Here is a 20,400-nt window from a genome sequence, read left to right as displayed (position 1 = left end):
TGTTAAAATGCTGTTGCATAGTCATTGCGTTTTGCGGAAAAAATGCATTTGGACAGTTTCAGCCAATAAAATCGTCTAAATGAAGTCATGATAACGCCGTCTTAGGGCCCTTTCACACTTGTGCGTAAATTGAAGTTCGTCTGACTTGCGCAGTAACATTTTGTGATTTACGTAACGTTTGCGGTAAAGAAATTGTCTTCTACTTTGACCCGCTGTTGTGCAGTCTGGTTATGGAACCAATGACATGACTTCTGCAACATTTTCTTATTATCTGTAATAGGTATAGTTTCTTTCAAGAACATAAATTTTTAAAACAAAATTAAAAAGACATTAAAATATTTAGTCTGTTTGCTTCTCAAAAGGAACGTTCTTTCCGAGCCGCAGTGCAAATTTCCAAACCGGCTTCCATGGTTATTGTCATGTACATGTCATGACAGGTATAGTCACCGATTAATGTAATTACCTGGTGGGAAGAATGAAAATCTGGAGGTATGATGTTTTGATGGTTAGATGCTTGATGATATCAGAAGGGTGAATGTTTTGTGCAAATGCCTATTTTATTGAACAATACGGTTATGATTAAATGTAATTTCAGAGAATATCAATTTTGATATCATTTGTGTCTTATACACTTAAGTGACTCAATATACTAAATATACAACGTATTCCTGTTGATTTTAGGAATCTCTAATAAAAACACGCAAATATGATATATGTGGAAAGGTTCCTTTTGCTACTCATGTTCGGAAAACTCACTATTGGATACAGCAATCAATGGCAGAACATAGGTGGTATACTTACCATACATCTTGAAGAATCCAAGGAATGGCTGCCATGTCAACAAGTGCCGCAAAAGTGACGTTTCTTCAACGCGATGCCATGTTCTGCTCAACATGTAAGAAAAAAGGCTTCCGTACTTCGCTGCTGAGGGAATGGCGTTTTGAAAACACTCACCCTCCTTTTCACTCTTCGGAAAGAGAGAATAAAGATCATTGTCTACCCAAGGTAGATACATAGGCAAGATATTTACCACATTTATGCTCCATTTACGTTACCATGCTGAAAAGTACATTTTAATTTTTTTTCTATCTATGATTCATCTAAGATATTTAAAAAAAATGTATACCTGTTGTTGCATAAATCTTTAGCATATAACATAGAAATTATACTGAAATTACTTTCAAGAATAGCACCCCATTATCAAAGCGGTTTACCTGGCAGAGACGCTCCACGGCTGAAAATGCTGCGCTGGTGAAACATTCCGCGATCACACTGTTCAGTTTGTCTAGGTCAACTTCACAGAATATGTCAACTTGATGGACCAGACGAACCTGCAAGTAATCAAACATGTTGATATTAAGTTTGCTTAATAGAACTCGGTCACAAAGTATGGATAAGCTTTCTTTCTTAAATGAAGAATTCAAAACAGTGGACACAAAAGTGTGTACCTGCTTGATTCTCTCGTTAAGTTTGTCAGTGAGAGACCGTCTCCAATCTGCGTCGATATGCTCCTCACCAAATGTTACGCCCGCGAGTTGGCTCCATACCTTTAGAAACATTCAATGCAATACTATTTGTGTCAAATAACTTTTTCGCAAGTAAAGATGAAACAAAAACAAAACAATGTGACGATCTGTCTACCCAAAGTATAAAATAATTGCACTAGTGTTTTAGATTTATTACTTTCATTGAGCTCTACATGATAAAATCTGGAGCCAGGAACATGAGCATATGTGAAAAGGAATACAAATGCAAGAAATAGACTATACAAACTGTAAATAAACAATTATTCTTATAGAATCAAGAAAATGATAATAAGACAAAAAAGGGTAGCAAAGGTAAAACTGGATGATTACCTCTGGCTCTTCTGGGTCGGACAGAGCCTTTTCGTCCTCTCCGTGCACTTTTGCTATTGGTTTGAAAAGGTATGTCGCAAGCCATGTGTGAACAGCTTTTGACGTGGACTCGCAGCATTTGGCAATCCTGGCCTTTATCTCATCTATTTCCGTCTGGTCATCGCTTGGTTTCTCTGTTTCCTTCTTATTGGCTCTTACGGTGGCCGAAGCAAGTGTCATACATGAAGCAATCATACCAGCGGCACATACCATCAGCTTCTGGCTTTCAGTCCCTTTCACGATAACGCTGAGGGAGTACTCGCACGCAGAGCACATTTCGCGAATAACTTGTCCAGTACTTTGGGTCGTTTGTGACCTGTGAAAGGAAGTGTTTATATCTCAAAATTGGACGTTTCCAAACAAATAAAACATAATGAGTCAGGAACACTTTAACACACCATCGTTTAAACTAAGATCCTTCTTAATTTCTGCCAGTTGATGCATTAGCCAAAGAAAACACTGCCCCATCTTAATACATAATGTGCAAACCGTGCATATATTTTTGAAGGCGCCCAAATTAAGCCACCCCCCACCCCCCAAATTAGGTACCGGTCATATTCGTTGTACGATGGTTCTGCGATTGCAAACTAAACATATCCTTCGGATAGCCATGCATATGGGATACAATTCAGCTGTCTAGTTACGAAAAGGCTGGCTTATGCTTCGGTCTAATTTCCAATCCGGGGCCCGGAAAAAATGTATATCAAGAAAATACACAATATATGGTACTTTTTCTGTCTTGTGTTGTCACTAGTCCCATGGGCATCAAAAAGCAGAGTATTCTACTAAATTCCCCAGGTGATCCTCTAGTTTCTAATTAATCAAATTTAACAACCTCAGCCTATGCCTGAATACAATATACCTGACAAGGCCTGACAAAAGTTAGGTTACACAAAGAATGTCAGGGCGGTTAACTTAAGAATAAAAATGTCTTGTTATGTCTCATTAACAACAACTGGCCTTCTTATTGTGCTTAACCACTGTGCTTACGCTAGAACAACCAAACTTGGTTATCTTTGCTAAAATTTAGTTGGCAACAATTTTAATTCAATGAAATATCTAATCAATGTTTTCATGTTGCTATGGCAACCGGTTTCTGAGAGCCATATTTGCAAAAAGTCCCTAATTTTGGATTTTACAATGTAATTGTAGGGCTGTCTTTTTAAACTGACTCTTTTTGTTACATCAATATCAACCAATTTAATTCACTATCACTTTTATGATTCCATATTCATAATTTGTGCATATTTGATTACGTCATCGGTCAAAATCTAAGATGGCGGACGATATAATTAGATTAGCTATAACCGGCTATTTCAACCTCAAATTTCATCATTACCATGTTTATTCAAACAGAAACAATCTTAATATAAACGTTTTGGTCCATTTCCATTGTGTTATTAGGTTATATGATGAAAAAATGCATTTAGAATAATTCAAGATGGCGGAACCAAGATGGCGGATTTCGCTAGTGTAACTTGATATGAATATAATTTTGTTGCCATCTACAAATAACGTCTTTGGATATATTATGATTTATCATACATAATTTCTATTTAAGTTTTATCGTGTACCTTTGAATTATATGGAAATACCCAATTTGTTGGTTTTCGTCAATAAAATCACATAAATGACGTCATAATACGTCGCAACGTCATTAATCTCTACGTTCTTTAAAAAATGTTTTTTTTCACGTTTCTACAAAATTATATTTTGTAACTACGATCATAATAACCCTTATCATGCATGTTACTAGATGACAAGTACCAAACAATAGGGAATATGAGTGCAGATTTTGCTGGGGTCAGTTTTGATCCCACTGGACATGCGTAAACTTTCTAGGATAACTTAATCAACAATGAGCCAATCTCGGTAAAAACTTGTGAGAACTTATAAGACATATATACAAACAAACTCATAGAAGGAATTTTGTTTTCGACTCGAAATGTCAAAATGGCACATGTTGATATGCGCCTGGGGTCAGTTTTGACCCCATACGGTGGTTTGAGGGTTAAATCACATTTCTTGTTTCAACGAGCTGCCCGGCCGGGCCCCGGATTGGAAATGGGACCAAAGCATCAGATCCTTGTCGGTGATAAGATTTTTATGTTTCTATTACATCCTGGTTGAAAATTATACATCAAATGATAATCAGATAATACGACGACCTGCAACAAATATGTGACCGAGCTAGAAGGGCAACATTTGTACGAGCAAATGCAGTGCATATTTCATCCATACCCCTCCCCATGCAAAAATATCCTGTTCCAAAGTTACACCTGAGCAAAACTGAAGTATTCCGAAAACCTCTGCTCAAAAATTATCTATTGCAAAGTCATCCCTGCCCGAAATGGAGCTTTCCAAATGTAACTTCTATGGAATAATGGACTCTTCCACAGGCATCACCAAACATAACGGACTACTTAAAAAAACTTCTACTGAAAAATGGATCAACCCGGTCAGTCCAAATTGAATTTGACAAGAAAATCCATGCATGAATGGACTCTTTCTGAAGCATTCCCATGTAGAATTGCACTAAAGACTAAATGACTTTTGCATAATCACCCTAGTCCAAAATCGATATATGTCCCCCACCAGAGCAAGTATAGACTCTTCGTGTGAAATGGACCAGTGGCGTCGTGTGGCGTAACGGCTAGAACATTCGACCGTCAAATAAGGGTATTCGAGTTCGATCCCGGCTTGCCTCCAGACATGTCTGGCTCGGCATGCGCCCGGACGTTGTGCCGTTGGAAAAGGCACATAACACAAATTTCCTCACTTCACTCCGGTGTAAATGAGTACCTAGGGACGTCCCTTGGATAGGACGTTAAATGGAGGTCCCGTGTTTGAGGAGAGCCACACCTTGAGCACATTAAAGAACCCACCGCACTTGAACCCACCGCACTTATCGAACAGAGTAGGCTGTGACTGGTTCAAAACCTACAGTCCTATGGCCGCACATGGGTTCGTTCGCCCTGAGTAAAAGCCTTCGACTAGTTGGGCAACCCTGGCATGTACATGCTGAACAATAAACAGAAATAAATAAAATTGACCAGTCCAAAAACACTTTCACTCAAAAAATCGAATAAAAAAATGCCCTTCTGTGCAAGAATGGAGTCCCCTAGTGAAATACGTCCATGTAAAAACCTGGTCCAAGAACACATCCACTGACGAAATAGACTTTGGAGTAATCACCTTAGTCCAAAGTTGAATTTTGAAAATATGTCACCCCTATGTAAGAATGGCTTATTTCATTCAGCGCACCTCGATGGGAGAATGGGTCAATTAAAATATACTTCCACTGACTTTCGCGTAATCCCCCCTTTCTAGAATTGAGTTGAAAATGTGACACCCCCATGTTGAATAGGCTCTTCAAGAGTACATATTTGGGAATGTAGTGCCCCCATTGGCTATCACTTCCAACACCACATTTGGTATTGGAAGTGACAGATTGGAACAATTTCACTAAAAAAAGCCCCCAATGAATCATTTTGAAGAGGTGAATGCCAAAAATGATAACTTGGATCCTTTCAGTAAATACCCAATGCAGAATTTCACTAAATTTCAGGTCCGTTTAACTTAGTTTATATAACAGGGCACCAGAGGCTAAAATTTTACGTTTTTGGTCTAAAATTACAACAACAACAAAACCGTTTGAAAGGCATTCATAAAGAATATATTTCTAGAAAGGCAACATTTGCGAGCAAATACAGCATGTTTAGCCATACTCCTCGCCATGCAAAGAATGGACTCTCCCAAAATAACAATGGACCATTCTAAAATACTTTCACTAAGAAAATGAATCACCCAGTCCAAAATTGAGTCTTCCAGTAGCACCTCAACACAATATGGACCAGTCCACAACCATGTCCACTTATTGATTAACAAATACACTTCTGCTAACAAATGGACTTTTTCATAATCATTCCAGCTCAAAATTGAAAGAAATAATTAAAGAATCCTCCCCTTGCAAGAATGGGATATTCCGTGCCATTTCCATGTAAACCAGTCGAAAAATATCCGCTGAAAATTACACTCTTGCGCATAATCAACCCAGTTCAAAATTGAATTAAAAAAGATCAACCCCAGGGAAGAATGAAGTTTTCCATAGGATACATATGAAGATTTGACAGGAGAAGAAGGAAATGACCAAAAACAACATATTTGAGTCAATTCCAAGTCACCGAGAGGGTTTTGATATAATATTTGTAATATGTTTGAACTATTTTGATTAAAAGAATGTCTAAGTCACAATAGTTCTAAAGTGTTCAAACGATTAGAATTGAAACTTATAACATGTTTGAACTTATTTCACATACGTTGGAAACATTTCGAACGTAACTTCACAAAAATTTCTTTATTTAGAACAGTTTCAAACCATCTATCCAAATGTTTCAATGTTCGAACAATTTGTAACAAAAGATTTTCACAATTGCCCCCATAAACGAAGGTGCTAAGTCCTCCTGTGTGTTTCTGCCTATTTTCGGTGGCCGCGCTAGACCACCAGCGGATTTGTTTTGACGGAGCGTCTCCCGCGCGCGACGATGTACACTGTTCGGCACCGCTAATATCAGGCATTTTCCCGCTCCAAAACACTCCACAAGACCCACGTTTTTAGTGTTTTGTCTCGTGTGCAACACGATTCGATTTGCATTACTAACGGGACGAAAATGTTATGATAGAAAAAATTCACCCCGTCCCGGCGTCCGTCCCCAAAACATGAACGACATGAAAATATATTTTCTTACATATTCAATCACGAAAATCAACAGCATGGGATTCCAAATTTTCGCAACGGCCGACCATTTATCATGTATGAACTTCCTTCCAAGGCGTGCGATAGATAAACATTCCCGGCACATAATAGTCACTAGTACCAGACTAACGCAAGCTCATGATGATAATAGGGAGAAAGTTTGTCAGTGAAGTTTGGCCACCAGAGGGTACATTCATTTAACGTTACAAGCTAGCGCAAACGGGCGAATCATTGACCTTACCGGGGACTGACTCTACTGGCCTAATCATTCCTTTTTTGCCGAATTCTACGATCCATACGCCCGTACGTAGGACATGTAGGAAGGCCTGGTGGACGCTACACATCACGAATCATCACGGGAGACGCGTGTTGGTCCGAGACAGACAGCGGCGTGCTTTCGATCGCGTAGCGGCGACGCACCGCTGCGACAACGTACGGGACCAAAACGCCTGTCCCCAGTGAGACCGTGTGTTTTGCGCGGCATGCCCCGAATCCGTCTACCATTGCTGAATGTAGCCCGATTCATAGAGGTCTATTTTGTAAGCATTATTTCATGTGCCCCTCAGCGTGAGAATTCCTTGTGCAACACTTCGCTACATTATATATTCAAGTTTCCCCGCGCACCGCCTACCACCCGCCTTTGATCATGTATGAAGTCGGCGGCAGAGAGAGATCATCAATCAATTTTGACAGGAGTGTCGCGCCAGTCTGAGGAGAAACGATCTCCCGTGTTGTGTTGAAGGATTTGGAGTTTGAAAATATTTGGAATAACTAATGCTAAAATAAACATTCACAAAATCATTGATTTAACTTATTTTCTGTTATAAAATTTCCTAAACTGCAGTTTAACCACTCAGTTTAACGGAACATGGTGTTTTCCCGATAATCACGTTAAATGTTTATGTCCGGTCTTTCCTCCTCGTAAGCAAACTTCCAGCTTGTCGCCAAACTTTGCCGAGGCGATATGTACAGAAGCTGAGCGCGCTCGTTGTTTTGTTGTGCTAGCCATGCCGTGACGAGTCTTCGATTATCCGTAGTTGTTGAAGGACACACAGAAATCTTCGGACTGTAGTTTTACCGCTTCGAAGGGCGTGACAGTCAACGGTACTAGTAGTAAGGTTTGAACGAGCGTTGTGTTTCTCAGCTCACCTCAGTTCCAAACGTAAACAACGGGTGCGGGTTAACGTGAGCGGCGGAGGATTTGTTCGGCTGGTGACACCCCCGTACCGTGCCGATAGCGTGGTGTGTGTCGTGTTTCCTTGAAACGGATTTTTAACAATAGAAAACTAGTTCTATTCAAGATTTCTAACAAATTTAATGGAAACTATTCTGTCCGGCGTAGTAGGATTTTGGGAGTACCCAACCGCGCTCTTCACGTGGAAATTTTTGATACCGCGAAAGTAAACAAAACACCTATGATCGCCTGCCAGGCTTCTCGCGGTGAGGCGTCTTTATTGGTCTATCATTAGGTGCTATCAGCTACTTAGCAGGGACGTGTAGATTGCTTCCGTATGGCTCATTTAACCAATGTTCGAAACTGTACGAACAAAAGATGAATCTATATTGTGATAGTTTCACCTCTCGTCACCCTCTCGGTGACGTGGAATTGACCATATTTGGCATGAATACTAGCACACCTGCGCCAGGAATGCAAGATAATTAGATTAACCCAATTGACCAATCAGGTGGTCGCAAGGCTCACAGGCATGCAAGGCCAGGTGCAAGGCACTTGGGGTCAATGACCTTTAGGTCATATGTAGTATTGAAAGTGACAGAAGTGGCAAATATTGTCAAGAAAGCCCAAAATAAATCGTTTTGAATATATGTATGCCAAAAATGGGAATGTAGTCCTTTAAATATTTGTTCAAGCCACATATACAGCAAATTTCAGGTCATTCGGTTGAAATACCAGGGCGCAGGAGGCCAAGATATGCTAAAAATAGCCTAAAAAACTCAATAAAATCACTTTCAAGGTCAATATCAAAAAAAAGGAAAAAAGCGCACATTGGTTTTTGACTACATTACCTCTGTACCAAATTTCAGGTCATTTGGTCAAAAAATGACAGAGATGAATCGATTTGAAGATTTGACAGGAGGAGAAGAAGAAGAAGAAGAAGAAGAAACATGAGTAAAAACAATATGTTTAGCCATACTAGGTATGTCTAAACATAAAAAGGTTAATAACGTCAGTGGGATGTACCCACTCTACATGTAAACCAAATTTCAGCTCATTTTGCCCAGTCACGATTGAGATAAAGCCCTTTGAAGATTTGAAAGGAGGAGGAGAAAAGGAAGAAAGAAACATGGCAAAAAACGATAGCTTTCAACCATACTGTAGTATTGATGAAATATAATTACCAGTGTGTAAGTATGTTTGTCTTCGTGTATGAGTGCGCACGTGGGTGTACGTGTGTGTGAGAACGTGGACTCACAAATGTATTCATGTACATTTTTGTGCGTCCGTGTACAGCTGTGTACGTGTATGTGTGTGCGTGTGTACACACGATCGCGGGAGCACATGTTTGTGTATGTGCATGTGTTTGTGCGTGCGTTTGTGTTCGTGAATGCGAGCGCATGTGTATGTGTATGCGTGCGTTTGTACGTGTACATGTGTGTGTGCGTGAGCGTCTGCCCGTGTGTCCATCAAAGGCTTTACCTACATCGATGTTGCCGGCGACTTCTCAGTGCACAGCCCAGCGATTGTTTCCATTGCCAGAACAGCAGCCTAGTGATGATAAGTTTAAAAAAGTTTAAATACATAGGGGTGACGCCTTAATTCTATTTATATTGAGTGGGCCATAAAGCCTGCGTCACAATTCATGCGAGCATCGGCCGATTTTGTAAATCGCCGGAAGCTCGCCGAATTTCAAATTCGCCAGAGCGTCGACCGTATTTTTCGCTGAAAATCTGCCCCGTCACAAATTGAACGGAGCTCGGGCGACGTCCGTCGAACACAAATAATCATAAATCCCACATAAGACGGTACCATCTCTTGGACACGGACGAAGTCAGAATCAAAGGGCCTGGTAACAATCTCGATTTGGACCAACTTTACTTTCTGAATTGTGGCAAATCTGTAGGGCACTTGTGAAGTAAGTGGGCACACTGAGAATGATAACATATACAGGAATTTTGTTATAGGCCAATCAAAATACAAGCGCAAGAGCCACAAAGTCAATTGATCAGTCGCTTAACCCCGATTCATACATTTTCATCAGATAGAAATCGACCGAAGCTCGGGCGAACACCGTCCGAGCTTCGACCGACCGTTGATAAGCCTATCGACGCCCTGCCGACGCCTGGGCGTGCCTCGGCAGACAAACATAGATCTATAATGACTCACTGGACTTTCAACTAGTCATTTTGTGGAGAAAAAACTCAGGAAGTGAAGTCAAACCTCAAAAGTCAAGCCCCAGTTCATTAATATACAAATTGAAACATCCAAACCAATACCAAAAAGAAACAAGAAGCATTGTCTTCGGTGTCCACATTTTATTTATAATAATTCTTTTAATGAAAATTTAACTTTGCATTGATTTGTCTTTCATTGGAAAAGTTTGGCAGCATTCTTTGACAAGTTGATATTAGTATTAGTTAATATTACAGTATCATTTATTATCTTATGTTATAAACCAAACTGTTGTTTCCTTTTATCTATAAACAAGAAAGAGTTCGGCCGAGGCCCGTCCAAGCTCCCATAGACACCTGCACAACGCTCGCCCGAAGCACGCCTTACTTTTCATGAGTCGGCCGGAACACTGACGATGGTCGTCCGATTATTGTACAAGGCCCGTGCGAGGCTCGCACGAGGCCGAAGAGTTCGGGCGACCTCCGACTGACCAAAAATCGGGTCTAAAATCCTCGGATGTCCGCCCGAATATTGGCCGAGCGTTGGGCGTTGCTCGGGAGAGCTACGGGCACACTGTTGACGAGCTGTGCGAGTTCAAAAATCGTCGCCGAGGCCTCGCTGAATTTAAGTGCAGCTTCCAGTGACACGCGAACGTCGGCCGAGCTCCGAAAATTCCCCCGAAGCCCGTAGAATCGCCAGGACGTCGGTCGTACTTCGCCCGAAAATCGCCATTTGGAGGTCGCCGACAAGTCGGCCGAGCTAAATTGTTGATTTGTGACGGGGGCTTAATGGTCCACTGGCCGTGGTGTGTGTTCTTCCATATTCAAGTACTGCATACAAAGCAAAGAAAGAAGCCATTTGCGAAGTATGTGTTAATAACCGGCTTGGGTTAAAACTCGCGACACCACTATATATGCTATCACTCTAGTCAAACTTGATAATATCGAGATACCTGCTGTTCATAGGTTTCTAAATATCCATATCTCCGTTGTCGCCCGATGGCTAAGCCAAGGGTGGCGATGCACACAGAAGGTGTAAAAAGTCTCATGCCAAACACTTCATCAAGTTCCTTCAATTCAAACACTGCAGCAGCTGTTCTCGGTAGCAAAGGATCGCAGCGCAACAGATCACCGATGTTGTTGAGGATGGTCTTAATTGATGGACTGCGATTGCGAAAAAAGGGCATTATAAGGGTATGGAGTGGATATTAAATGATGCACAACGGCAATCAGACAAGACAAGACATGGACGGGAGGCAATGCAATGGTATATGCAGAAATGTTTGCGGAATTCTTTTATTTCGAGAATGGCGTGTTCGCGGTGGTTTTAAGTTCGCGTTTTAAACAGTTGTAGCTATACAGCCATAGGCGAATAAAAAGTTTCGCAGTGGTTTTAAGTTTGCGCTGAAGTGTTCTCCGCAAAAACCGCGAAATAGAAATACCGCGAACATATCTGCATTTACAGTATTTGATACTAAGTTCACTTCCTGAAAGCATCGATATGACTTTGGGTCTATCATTACCTTCGTTCTGACTATATGATCATATCATGTTAGAGCCGCTATCATTCACACCTGCAATCCTTTGCACGCGTCGTCAGTTCAATGATTCCTTTCAAACCAAACCATTGAGCGTCACCAACACGGGTGTCTTCACCAGGCGGCTCAAAGGGCTGTGAGTCGCTTCTTAGGAAATGGTAGATTGGCAGTGCCATCAGCCATTTTGGAGTTGGCTTCGACCTCTGCAATGCACCCTTGATAAGTGAGTAGATAGACTCTGGCAACTCCCTGTCAAATAAGGTTGTCATCATATAAGATATATGAAATTTACATTTTTTTACATTTTATTCCCACGGACGATAACGAGCACAGAGACACCCACTCACACACACACACACAAACACACACACACACACACACACACACACACACACACACACACACACACACACACACACAGAGGCACGCACACACACACACACACACACACACACACATGTGACGTACACACACACCAGAGGCACGCACGCAGTGAGTGTGTTGTTACATCAGTGTATCTCTCTCTCTTTGTACGAGTGTTTGAGTGTACTTGTATGAAAGTATATATATATATATATATGTAGAGAGAGCGTGTGTTTTTGAGTGTGTGTCGTGTGTGATGCATGTGTGAATGTGTGAGCGTGTATTGAAAATGTGTGTACCTGAATGTGTGCTTTGGAGAATGTGTGTGTGTGTGTGTGTTTGCCATAATGTGTTTTAGTGTGTGCACGTAAGTTTATGTCGAGTGCATGTTCAGTTTGTGTTTGTGTGCTTAAATGGACCTCTTCGTGCGTATGTGACAGTGTGTGTATGTCTGTCTGTGTACGTGTGCGTGCATATGTTTGTGCGTTTGTGTGTCTGTATCCCTGCGTTTTAATTTGCTTTTAAGTGTGTGTGTGTGTGTGTGTGAAAACAAATTAGAACACATGCATACAGATACACAAACACAATATGCATTTAAGTAATGATAAAAAAATACTTATGTTTGCGTTTGTATGTGTGTCTGTGAAATAGAGCGTGTCTGTGTCTGCTTCATGTATGTCTATGTGCGTGCCTGCACAGTAAGATAGACGCATTCTACCTGATGTAATTAGGTTCAAAGTGGGCGAAGGCCTCCTTCAACCCTTTGCACGTCATTTTCTCTCTGTCCACTGCTACAGATAAAGCCTCGAGGAGACTCTCTTCTTTGTCTTTGGAGGGTTTGATGCCGAACTTCCATGTCAGGTAGGTGATGGCTAATGCGGAGATCAGGCGAGGAGTTTGACATTTCTTTTCCTTTGACGTCGAACGGAATGTGTCCCATTTGCCTGACGTGTAGACTTCGATGGCCTATCATTACATTTGTATCAAAAGGAAATTATCAATATGTAAATAAGTGGATTATTTCACTTACACTACATTAGCAGTTCCCTACGTATTGGCCGCTAATATAAAGTACCAATGAATGCAAAATCTGACGATTTGATTATTAAGTTTAACTTAACACCTAACAAATTGAGCTGAATACAAAAACAACCACTCATTAACAACTCCATATACATTCCACACCTTATTCATGTTGAATCCAGCGAGCTCCCAACGTTCTGGTCGGTTTGAATCCCGTTGGATTATCAAGTTCGACTCAACTCCAAGAGTGACGTCATGAATCTGAGACAAAGCATCGGAGGCATTTCCTTCAAGGGCGTCGTCACCACAGTAGATTCCGTTCCATTTCGGGAGCCACATTTTAGCAGCCTCCAGTTTGAACCGCACCAGTTTATCAACAGAGAAAGCACTCTTGAGCCAGTCGTAGACTTTCCGAAATTGACCTTTCTTCTCCATCTTTAGCATGCAGTCATTGTACTGGTGCCACACACCTGTATTGAAAAAAAAAATTAGAGGGAGAGATACGTTTATGACGAGAAAGTCTAATAACCTGTCAGTTCTTCAGCAAATCAACAAGTGACCTTTGTATGTAGTAAAAGATCCTTGTCTTGAAACTTACAGAAACCAAAACCAGGTAACAAAAGCATAGTTGCTTTACATACCTCCTGGTATAGCACGATCCCTGGGAACCATCATGCAACGGTTTATAATTCCATGCGATGCTTGTCGATGAATGAACTCCCATTGTATATCAATCTCTCCACTTTCATTTTCCCCAACAACAGCGTACTTGTATTCCACTGCTTTGTCAGCAACCTGGTCAGGAAACACTGCCGTATGTCCCCCAAGTACCAAATACTCTGACGTTCGGCTGAAAAGATAAAATAAGATTTAAAAAAGGTGTAGTGTTGTACTCTAAACGTCCATTCCGGCTGGGGTAGCTAAAATAATTTCAAGGCATTTGAACTTTTAGGTTATATGTTTAGAAGATGACAGGTGTCTCACACTTTCTTGATACCGATCCATTAGTGGATATTCAAATAGTATACGGTGTCAAAGTTGCTCTCCTATGCGTCAAGGTCCATGGCCCTGAGAGATTTGATCTTGAATATTGCTTCCTTGAGTTGATCATCTTCACGAAACCCGCGAAACAGACTTAATTCCCCCTGATTCGGGTAAATGGCACAGTCAGTGCATCACAATCAAATGCCTGTCATACAATCCATATCTTACCCTATGACAGACATCTTCACCAGTGTTGCAAAGTCCCTTTGTCTTTTAGACAAATTACTTCGCACTTCTACGTGGTGTTGCCCTGGGTCGTAATTGAAATCGTCTGGGCGAAGCAGGACGTGGAAGTAGAGCATCATTTTGCTCTTTTCGTTTTCAGTGTTTACTTCTTTTCCATCATCCTGATGTGCCGAGTTTCTCTTGCCTTCTCCCATCTTCGGTCTGTAGATGAAAAAGAAATATCATTAGAAAATATTGAATCTGAACTGGTCAAACACTATTTATGCCCTATGGCGCACTATACTTCTAGTCTCACAGGCACATGGCGGTGGCTGGTTGTATCACGATGAACGTCTTGTTATAATTAGGCCCAAACCATTCATAGCATGAAAGTTCATCTGTGTTGGTAGAATTCATTATCAACAAGGTTCAAAGAACACAGTCGCCCGAGCATTGTGAACTCAGAGGTATCTCAACATATCCACATGGAGTCTACGGGACACTCAGTATCGTTAGAAGGAGTGAAAATCCTTGATTCGGAACCGGATTTCTTCGCAAGAGGAGTAAAGGAGGCAATCTATATCAGAGCCCACAGACCCACCTTGAACAGAGACGGGGGGAGGCACAAGTTATCTGGCACGTATGACCCGCTGCTGCTATCACGTGTCGCTGACGTCACGCTGCAGTAGTCGGGTCATTCCGTGAACAGGGTTGATGGAGTCAACCGAAAATTTGGGGTAAGTCCCAATTTCTCTTATAGTGTTGGACGAAAAGTTTAGTCTCGTTAATACTAAACCATTCATATCTACCTCTTTACTTTTGTTTGAAGCTAGTGGTGAAGATGCACCTTAAAGGGCAAAAGACACAAAATATAACATTTTCTTATTATCAGAAATAGGAGTAGCATCATTGAACGAATATGAACGTTTAAAACAATTACACACCCTTCTGATGTTATTTAACATTGAACCATTAGAAACCATACTTCAATGGATCCAGCTCTTTATTCTTATCTGATCTTCTCACCAGGTGATTACATTAATCAGTGACTAGTACCTGCTCATGACGTCACAACGAACACGGCAGCCGGTCGGAACCTTACACAACGACTTGTGAAAAAAATGAGCCAACAGTGCTTAATTATCGTGATAACATTTAATTAAAGGACATAACAATATCTATTTCGTTTTCTTGTAAAAATAACGTTCTTTCCGAGCCGTTGTGGAAAGTTACAAATCGGCTGCCATTTTTTGTGTCATGAGCAGGTAAGTCACTGATTAATGTAATTACCTGGTGGGAAGAACCAAAAGCTGGAGGTATGATGTTTTCATGGTTCGATGTTCAATAACATCCGAAGTGTGAATACGTTGTGAAAATTTCTATGTTATTAAAAAATGGTATTATGTTTTATGTAATTTCAGGAAATTCTTAATGTTGATGTCATTTGTGTCTTATACCCTTTAAAGGAAAGCTACACAAAAAAAATGAAAATCCTACTATGCAATGCTTAATATATTCCAAAGTCTAGTTCTTATTTCAAGTTGTTTCACATAAGTCCGTCATAGTCCTTGGATTTTTCGCCGTTTGCCACTCAGACGTTTAGTTAAACTGATGATTATGGTACATTGAACACTGACGTCATATATTTAATCATCAGGTAAAAGATTTGGAACACTGACGTCGTATAGTTCAATTATCAGGTGAGAAGGCGATAACCTCACCTGATTATTAATTATATGGCGTCAGAGTTCAAAATGTTTCACCTAATGATTGAAATATATGACGTCAGTGTTCAATGTACGAAAATTATCAGACGAGAAGGCGTCAGCACGGCATAAGTGGCTAATGGTGGAAGATCCCAAGACTTTGACGGACTTATGTGAAACAACTTGATGTAAAAATTTGACTTTGGAATATATTAAGCATAGTATAGTAGGATTGTCAATTTGTTGAGAAGTTTTCCTTTAAGCATTCAATGACAACGCATTTTATTCAACAAAAGCTCGAAAGAAGAACAGCTACTAGCATAAAATCGATTATTTATCTCCAGTTCGGCAGAGATGGCCCTGGCCAGCCGTCAACCGATCTAAAAACCCCTCCTGCTGTTGGAAGGAAAGCTACCATCCAATCACGGTGGTCAAATTAGGCCTCAAAAGTCCCAGACTTTATTTCGAATTCGAGTTATGTTCTATCGCGTCCCATTGTCCCGTTCTATATGTGGGTTTCATGAGGCTCCAGGCTAAGGCACAGGAATCGAAACGCTGACATTTGGGGAATACGCAACAGAATTTTTATTTGTATTGAACGAGCGGATCGTTTTGAAACTATCTATGACAATTGGACAGATTCAGAGGCTCCCCGGCATCGGCTCGCGGGAGCCCGCGGGTGCCCCCGGTACCCTGATACCCCCCTTAGTTATTGGGACTTTACCTTAGCGACTGACCGGCGTGAATAACCTTGCCTCGTGATCTTAGGCGGTGATGTGACTGGCTGGTGACGGCTAGAGATCTAATGTGCAGAATGGAACCTGTTGTCGTGCTTTACAAATGTATGAATAGTACGATTTAAGTACCTATTAGGAGTTGCTCCCTTGTTGACACCATCTGGCGGCTTGTTACCATTTTCGACCTCCTCCGTTTTTTGCATTGACTTCGTCTTTTTTTTGGACATCTTTTTCTGACCTTTGTTGCCTCCAGATACCTAAAACAACAACACAAATTTGATATCGTTACGTTGATACGATATTTGTAAACATCTATTAGCCATATCTAGCCTAGGTGGTGATTGTAGTGTATTCCGAAAGCATCCTACTAAAATTGCCATCGATAATATGTACCATGTGTTATGGTAAAAATATATGCATCACAATTGCAAGGAAACTTCACTAACCGCCTTTGTATCTTCTCCATGGGTTTCCTCGTGACCAGCACTGTATTTTGAAGGCGTTTCCTGGATTGTATTAGGCTCACCCTTTTGCACCAATGTTCCTGACTGACCACTTTTAAGCGTAGGATCTTGTCTTAAAGACGAATTGTTCGAATTCATTGTATTTTTGGTCTCAACATCTCCTTCATCATCGGGAGGACGCCCTGATTTCTTCTGGGCTTTAATCGGCTCGGCGTCCTGCTCATGATGTTCTTGGATCCCTGCAGCGGCTACAGAGCGTGAATCATCTTTCTTGGTTTCTTCCAGCACTTTCGCTGACTCTTCAACTTGGGATGCTACTTGGTCATCTTGCTGTGTTCCCTGCTGTTTAACACGTAACTCCGCGTCCTGCTCACGATGTTCCTGGATACCTCCAGCGGCTACAGAGCGTGTATCATCTTTTTTTGTTTCTTCCAGCACTGTCGCTGACTCTTGATCTTCAACTTTGGATGCTACTTGGTCATCTTGCTGTGTTTCCTGTTGTTTAACGCTTGGCTCCCCGTCCTGCTCACGGTGTTCTTGGATCCCTGCAGCGGCTACAGAGCGTGAATCATCTTTTTTGGTTTCTTCCAGCACTTTCGCTGACTCTTCAACTTGGGATGCTACTTGGTCATCTTGCTGTGTTCCCTGTTGTTCAACACGTGGCTCCCCGTCCTGCCCACGGTGTTCTTGGATCCCTGCAGCGGCTACAGAGCGTGAATCATCTTTTTTGGTTTCTTCCAGCACTTTCGCTGACTCTTCAACTTGGGATGCTACTTGGTCATCTTGCTGTGTTCCCTGCTGTTTAACACGTAACTCCGCGTCCTGCTCACGATGTTCCTGGATACCTCCAGCGGCTACAGAGCGTGTATCATCTTTTTTTGTTTCTTCCAGCACTGTCGCTGACTCTTGATCTTCAACTTTGGATGCTACTTGGTCATCTTGCTGTGTTCCCTGCTGTTTAACACGTGGCTCCGCGTCCTGCTCACGATGTTCTTGGATCCTTGCAGCGGCTGCAGAGCGTGTTTGATCTTTTTTTGTTTCTTCTAGCACTTTCGCTGACTCTTCAACTTGGGATGCTACTTTGTCATCTTGCTGTGTTCCCTGTTGTTTAACACGTGGCTCCGCGTCCTGCTCACGATGTTCCTGGATACCTCCAGCGGCTACAGAGCGTGTATCATCTTTTTTGGTTTCTTTCAGCACTTTCGCTGACTCTTCAACTTTGGATGCTGCTTCGTCATCTTGCTGTGTTCCCTGTTGTTCAACTTGTGGCTCCCCGTCCTGCTCACGGTGTTCTTGGATCCCGGCAGCGGCTGCAGAGCGTGTTTGATCTTTTTTAGTTTCTTCCAGCACTTTCGCTGACTCTTCAACTTGGGATGCTACTTGGTCATCTTGCTGTGTTTCCTGTTGTTTAACGCTTGGCTCCCCGTCCTGCTCACGGTGTTCTTGGATCCCGGCAGCGGCTGCAGAGCGTGTTTGATCTTTTTTTGTTTCTTCTAGCACTTTCGCTGACTCTTCAACTTGGGATGCTACTTGGTTATCTTTCTGTGTTCCCTGTTGGTCAACACGTGGCTCCGCGTCCTGTACCCGCTGTACTTGGATCCCTGTAGTGGTTTCAGAGCGTGTATAACCCTTTCTAGTTCCTTTGACCATTGTCGCTGACTCTTCAACTTGAGATCCTAATGCATTTCGAAATAATGAATGCAAAATGTGTTATCAAAACCCTATGTCTATGTATGTTCAAGGAAGCTTACACAAACTGTAATGTAATTCTGTTGCAATATCAAAGCACAGGAGCTAAAACGTATATCATTGGTCTAAGTGTCGGCGAAAATCGCACAATTAAGCATTTTAAAGGTCACTTATGCGAAGAGTGTTATTGGGATACTTTGGGCATATGCCTAAGATAGGTATACAACAAGTTTCAAGTTATTTGGTTCTAATTCCAGCAGAACACAGGAGGTTGAAAAATCCTTTTTTGGGGACACAAAAATTCAATAAAATTACTTTTAAAGCATATGTAAAAAACGGAACAACTTTTCCGGGGGTATGTACCCACTATATCTCTAATCAAATTTCAGCTCATTTGGCCCAGGTGCGAGCGAGATGAATCCCTTTGAAGAATTTACAGAATGAGAAGGGAAGGAACTTGACCAAAAACAATATATTTCATCCATACCACAAATAGCTATCGCACTCGCCGAACATCCAGGGCACACCTAAGATTTAGTACAAATATGATTGCTGATCCACATTTCCGGCGGCCCCACGCCTGGTTCGTTTAGAACATTTAGTTCTGGTGTTCGAACGTGCCGCGCTCCGCTGCCCCGCTTCCCGCCAGAACCGGAGCCCCGCCCCAGCCCCGCCCCCGGTGAACCATAGGACCTTTGACCACCGGAAGCATAAGGATCATGGTCACGTGCCGCGATTTTCAGCTGACACAAGATGGCCACAGTGTTGAACAAGCGGATTTGCAGCAGACAACCAACAAAATTGGATTTTTTTAAGCAAATCGGCTTATTTCTGACCATAGTCAACTTCCTTCTGTTTCAAGGAGGTCCCAAGACAAGGTAAATGTTTCTTAAAGATTCTGAACGACCGCAAGTTTTCCCGTTTCAAACTTGGACTGTTTTCGTAACATGATATATGTCTCCACGTAATGCAATGGTTGCCATTTGTGTGACACTTTTTTTATCACGCCTGGACCGTGTTGAAAATATAGTTAAATCTGTATATTTTAGCTCGTGTTTATGAGCCATGTTATAATGATTCTTTCTTAGTTCTAACAAGCAACTGTTGTAGTTTGCTCATCTTCTAATGAATGTCTGTTTCTGTAACTTTTGCAAAGTAATGTTACTCGCTTATTTTTGCTGCTAAAGGTGCCTTTTGGTGTGGATATTTTATGCCACAGTATCGACTTTACTTATTTCGCTTTGATTATCTGCTTAGGGGAACCATGAGACGTCTTGCGTATGCAACCGTACAACGGCAAGAAGACTACAACCAAGCTTGTAAACTGTAAGTAGTCATTTGTTATTCCTAAAATTAGAACAAAATGTAACTCTATCTGAAATCTTCCAGTTTATGGTATCACTTATTTCCCTATGCCAAATATATCAGCATTTTTGCACTGAAAAACTAACATCAAGCAATGTGTGTCGTGCTGTTTTTCTCCATACAAACTTTCATACAAGCTGCAATAATGTTTTGATCTTGTCTAGTAAGATTGCCTTTACAAAAAAAGTCTTGAACATGACAATTGCAAATATATATTCCAGTCTGTTTCATGATCAAGCAAAATGGTAACCAACACTGTTAAACATAGACAGCAATATGTGTGCATATATGCAGATTGCAGAATGTA

General features: G+C 41.4%; 1 protein-coding gene across 1 annotated transcript in view; it reads right to left on the bottom strand.

The window, feature by feature from the left end:
- The window catches only part of LOC136447717 (E3 ubiquitin-protein ligase rnf213-alpha-like), a 35,668-nt gene extending 16,958 nt beyond the window's left edge, over nucleotides 1-18,710 (bottom strand). The window contains exons 1-13 of the mRNA XM_066446760.1: nucleotides 17,022-18,710; nucleotides 16,705-16,832; nucleotides 14,136-14,354; nucleotides 13,565-13,773; nucleotides 13,086-13,393; nucleotides 12,619-12,866; nucleotides 11,574-11,786; nucleotides 10,953-11,163; nucleotides 9,312-9,376; nucleotides 1,857-2,211; nucleotides 1,449-1,547; nucleotides 1,215-1,331; nucleotides 802-967 (exon numbers count right to left, since the gene is read on the bottom strand). Of these exons, the coding sequence (XP_066302857.1) occupies nucleotides 802-967; nucleotides 1,215-1,331; nucleotides 1,449-1,547; nucleotides 1,857-2,211; nucleotides 9,312-9,376; nucleotides 10,953-11,163; nucleotides 11,574-11,786; nucleotides 12,619-12,866; nucleotides 13,086-13,393; nucleotides 13,565-13,773; nucleotides 14,136-14,354; nucleotides 16,705-16,832; nucleotides 17,022-18,689 (4,006 nt within the window). The 5' untranslated portion in view covers nucleotides 18,690-18,710. The remainder of the gene's footprint in view (nucleotides 1-801; nucleotides 968-1,214; nucleotides 1,332-1,448; nucleotides 1,548-1,856; nucleotides 2,212-9,311; nucleotides 9,377-10,952; nucleotides 11,164-11,573; nucleotides 11,787-12,618; nucleotides 12,867-13,085; nucleotides 13,394-13,564; nucleotides 13,774-14,135; nucleotides 14,355-16,704; nucleotides 16,833-17,021) is intronic.
- Nucleotides 18,711-20,400: the final 1,690 nt, after the last annotated feature.

The sequence above is a fragment of the Branchiostoma lanceolatum genome, chromosome 13 (genome assembly GCF_035083965.1).
Source record: "Branchiostoma lanceolatum isolate klBraLanc5 chromosome 13, klBraLanc5.hap2, whole genome shotgun sequence".
In the NCBI taxonomy this organism is placed as follows: Eukaryota; Metazoa; Chordata; class Leptocardii; order Amphioxiformes; family Branchiostomatidae; genus Branchiostoma; species Branchiostoma lanceolatum.
The sequence above is the reverse complement of the archived record's forward strand: the minus strand, read 5'-3'. Positions and strand labels throughout refer to the sequence as shown.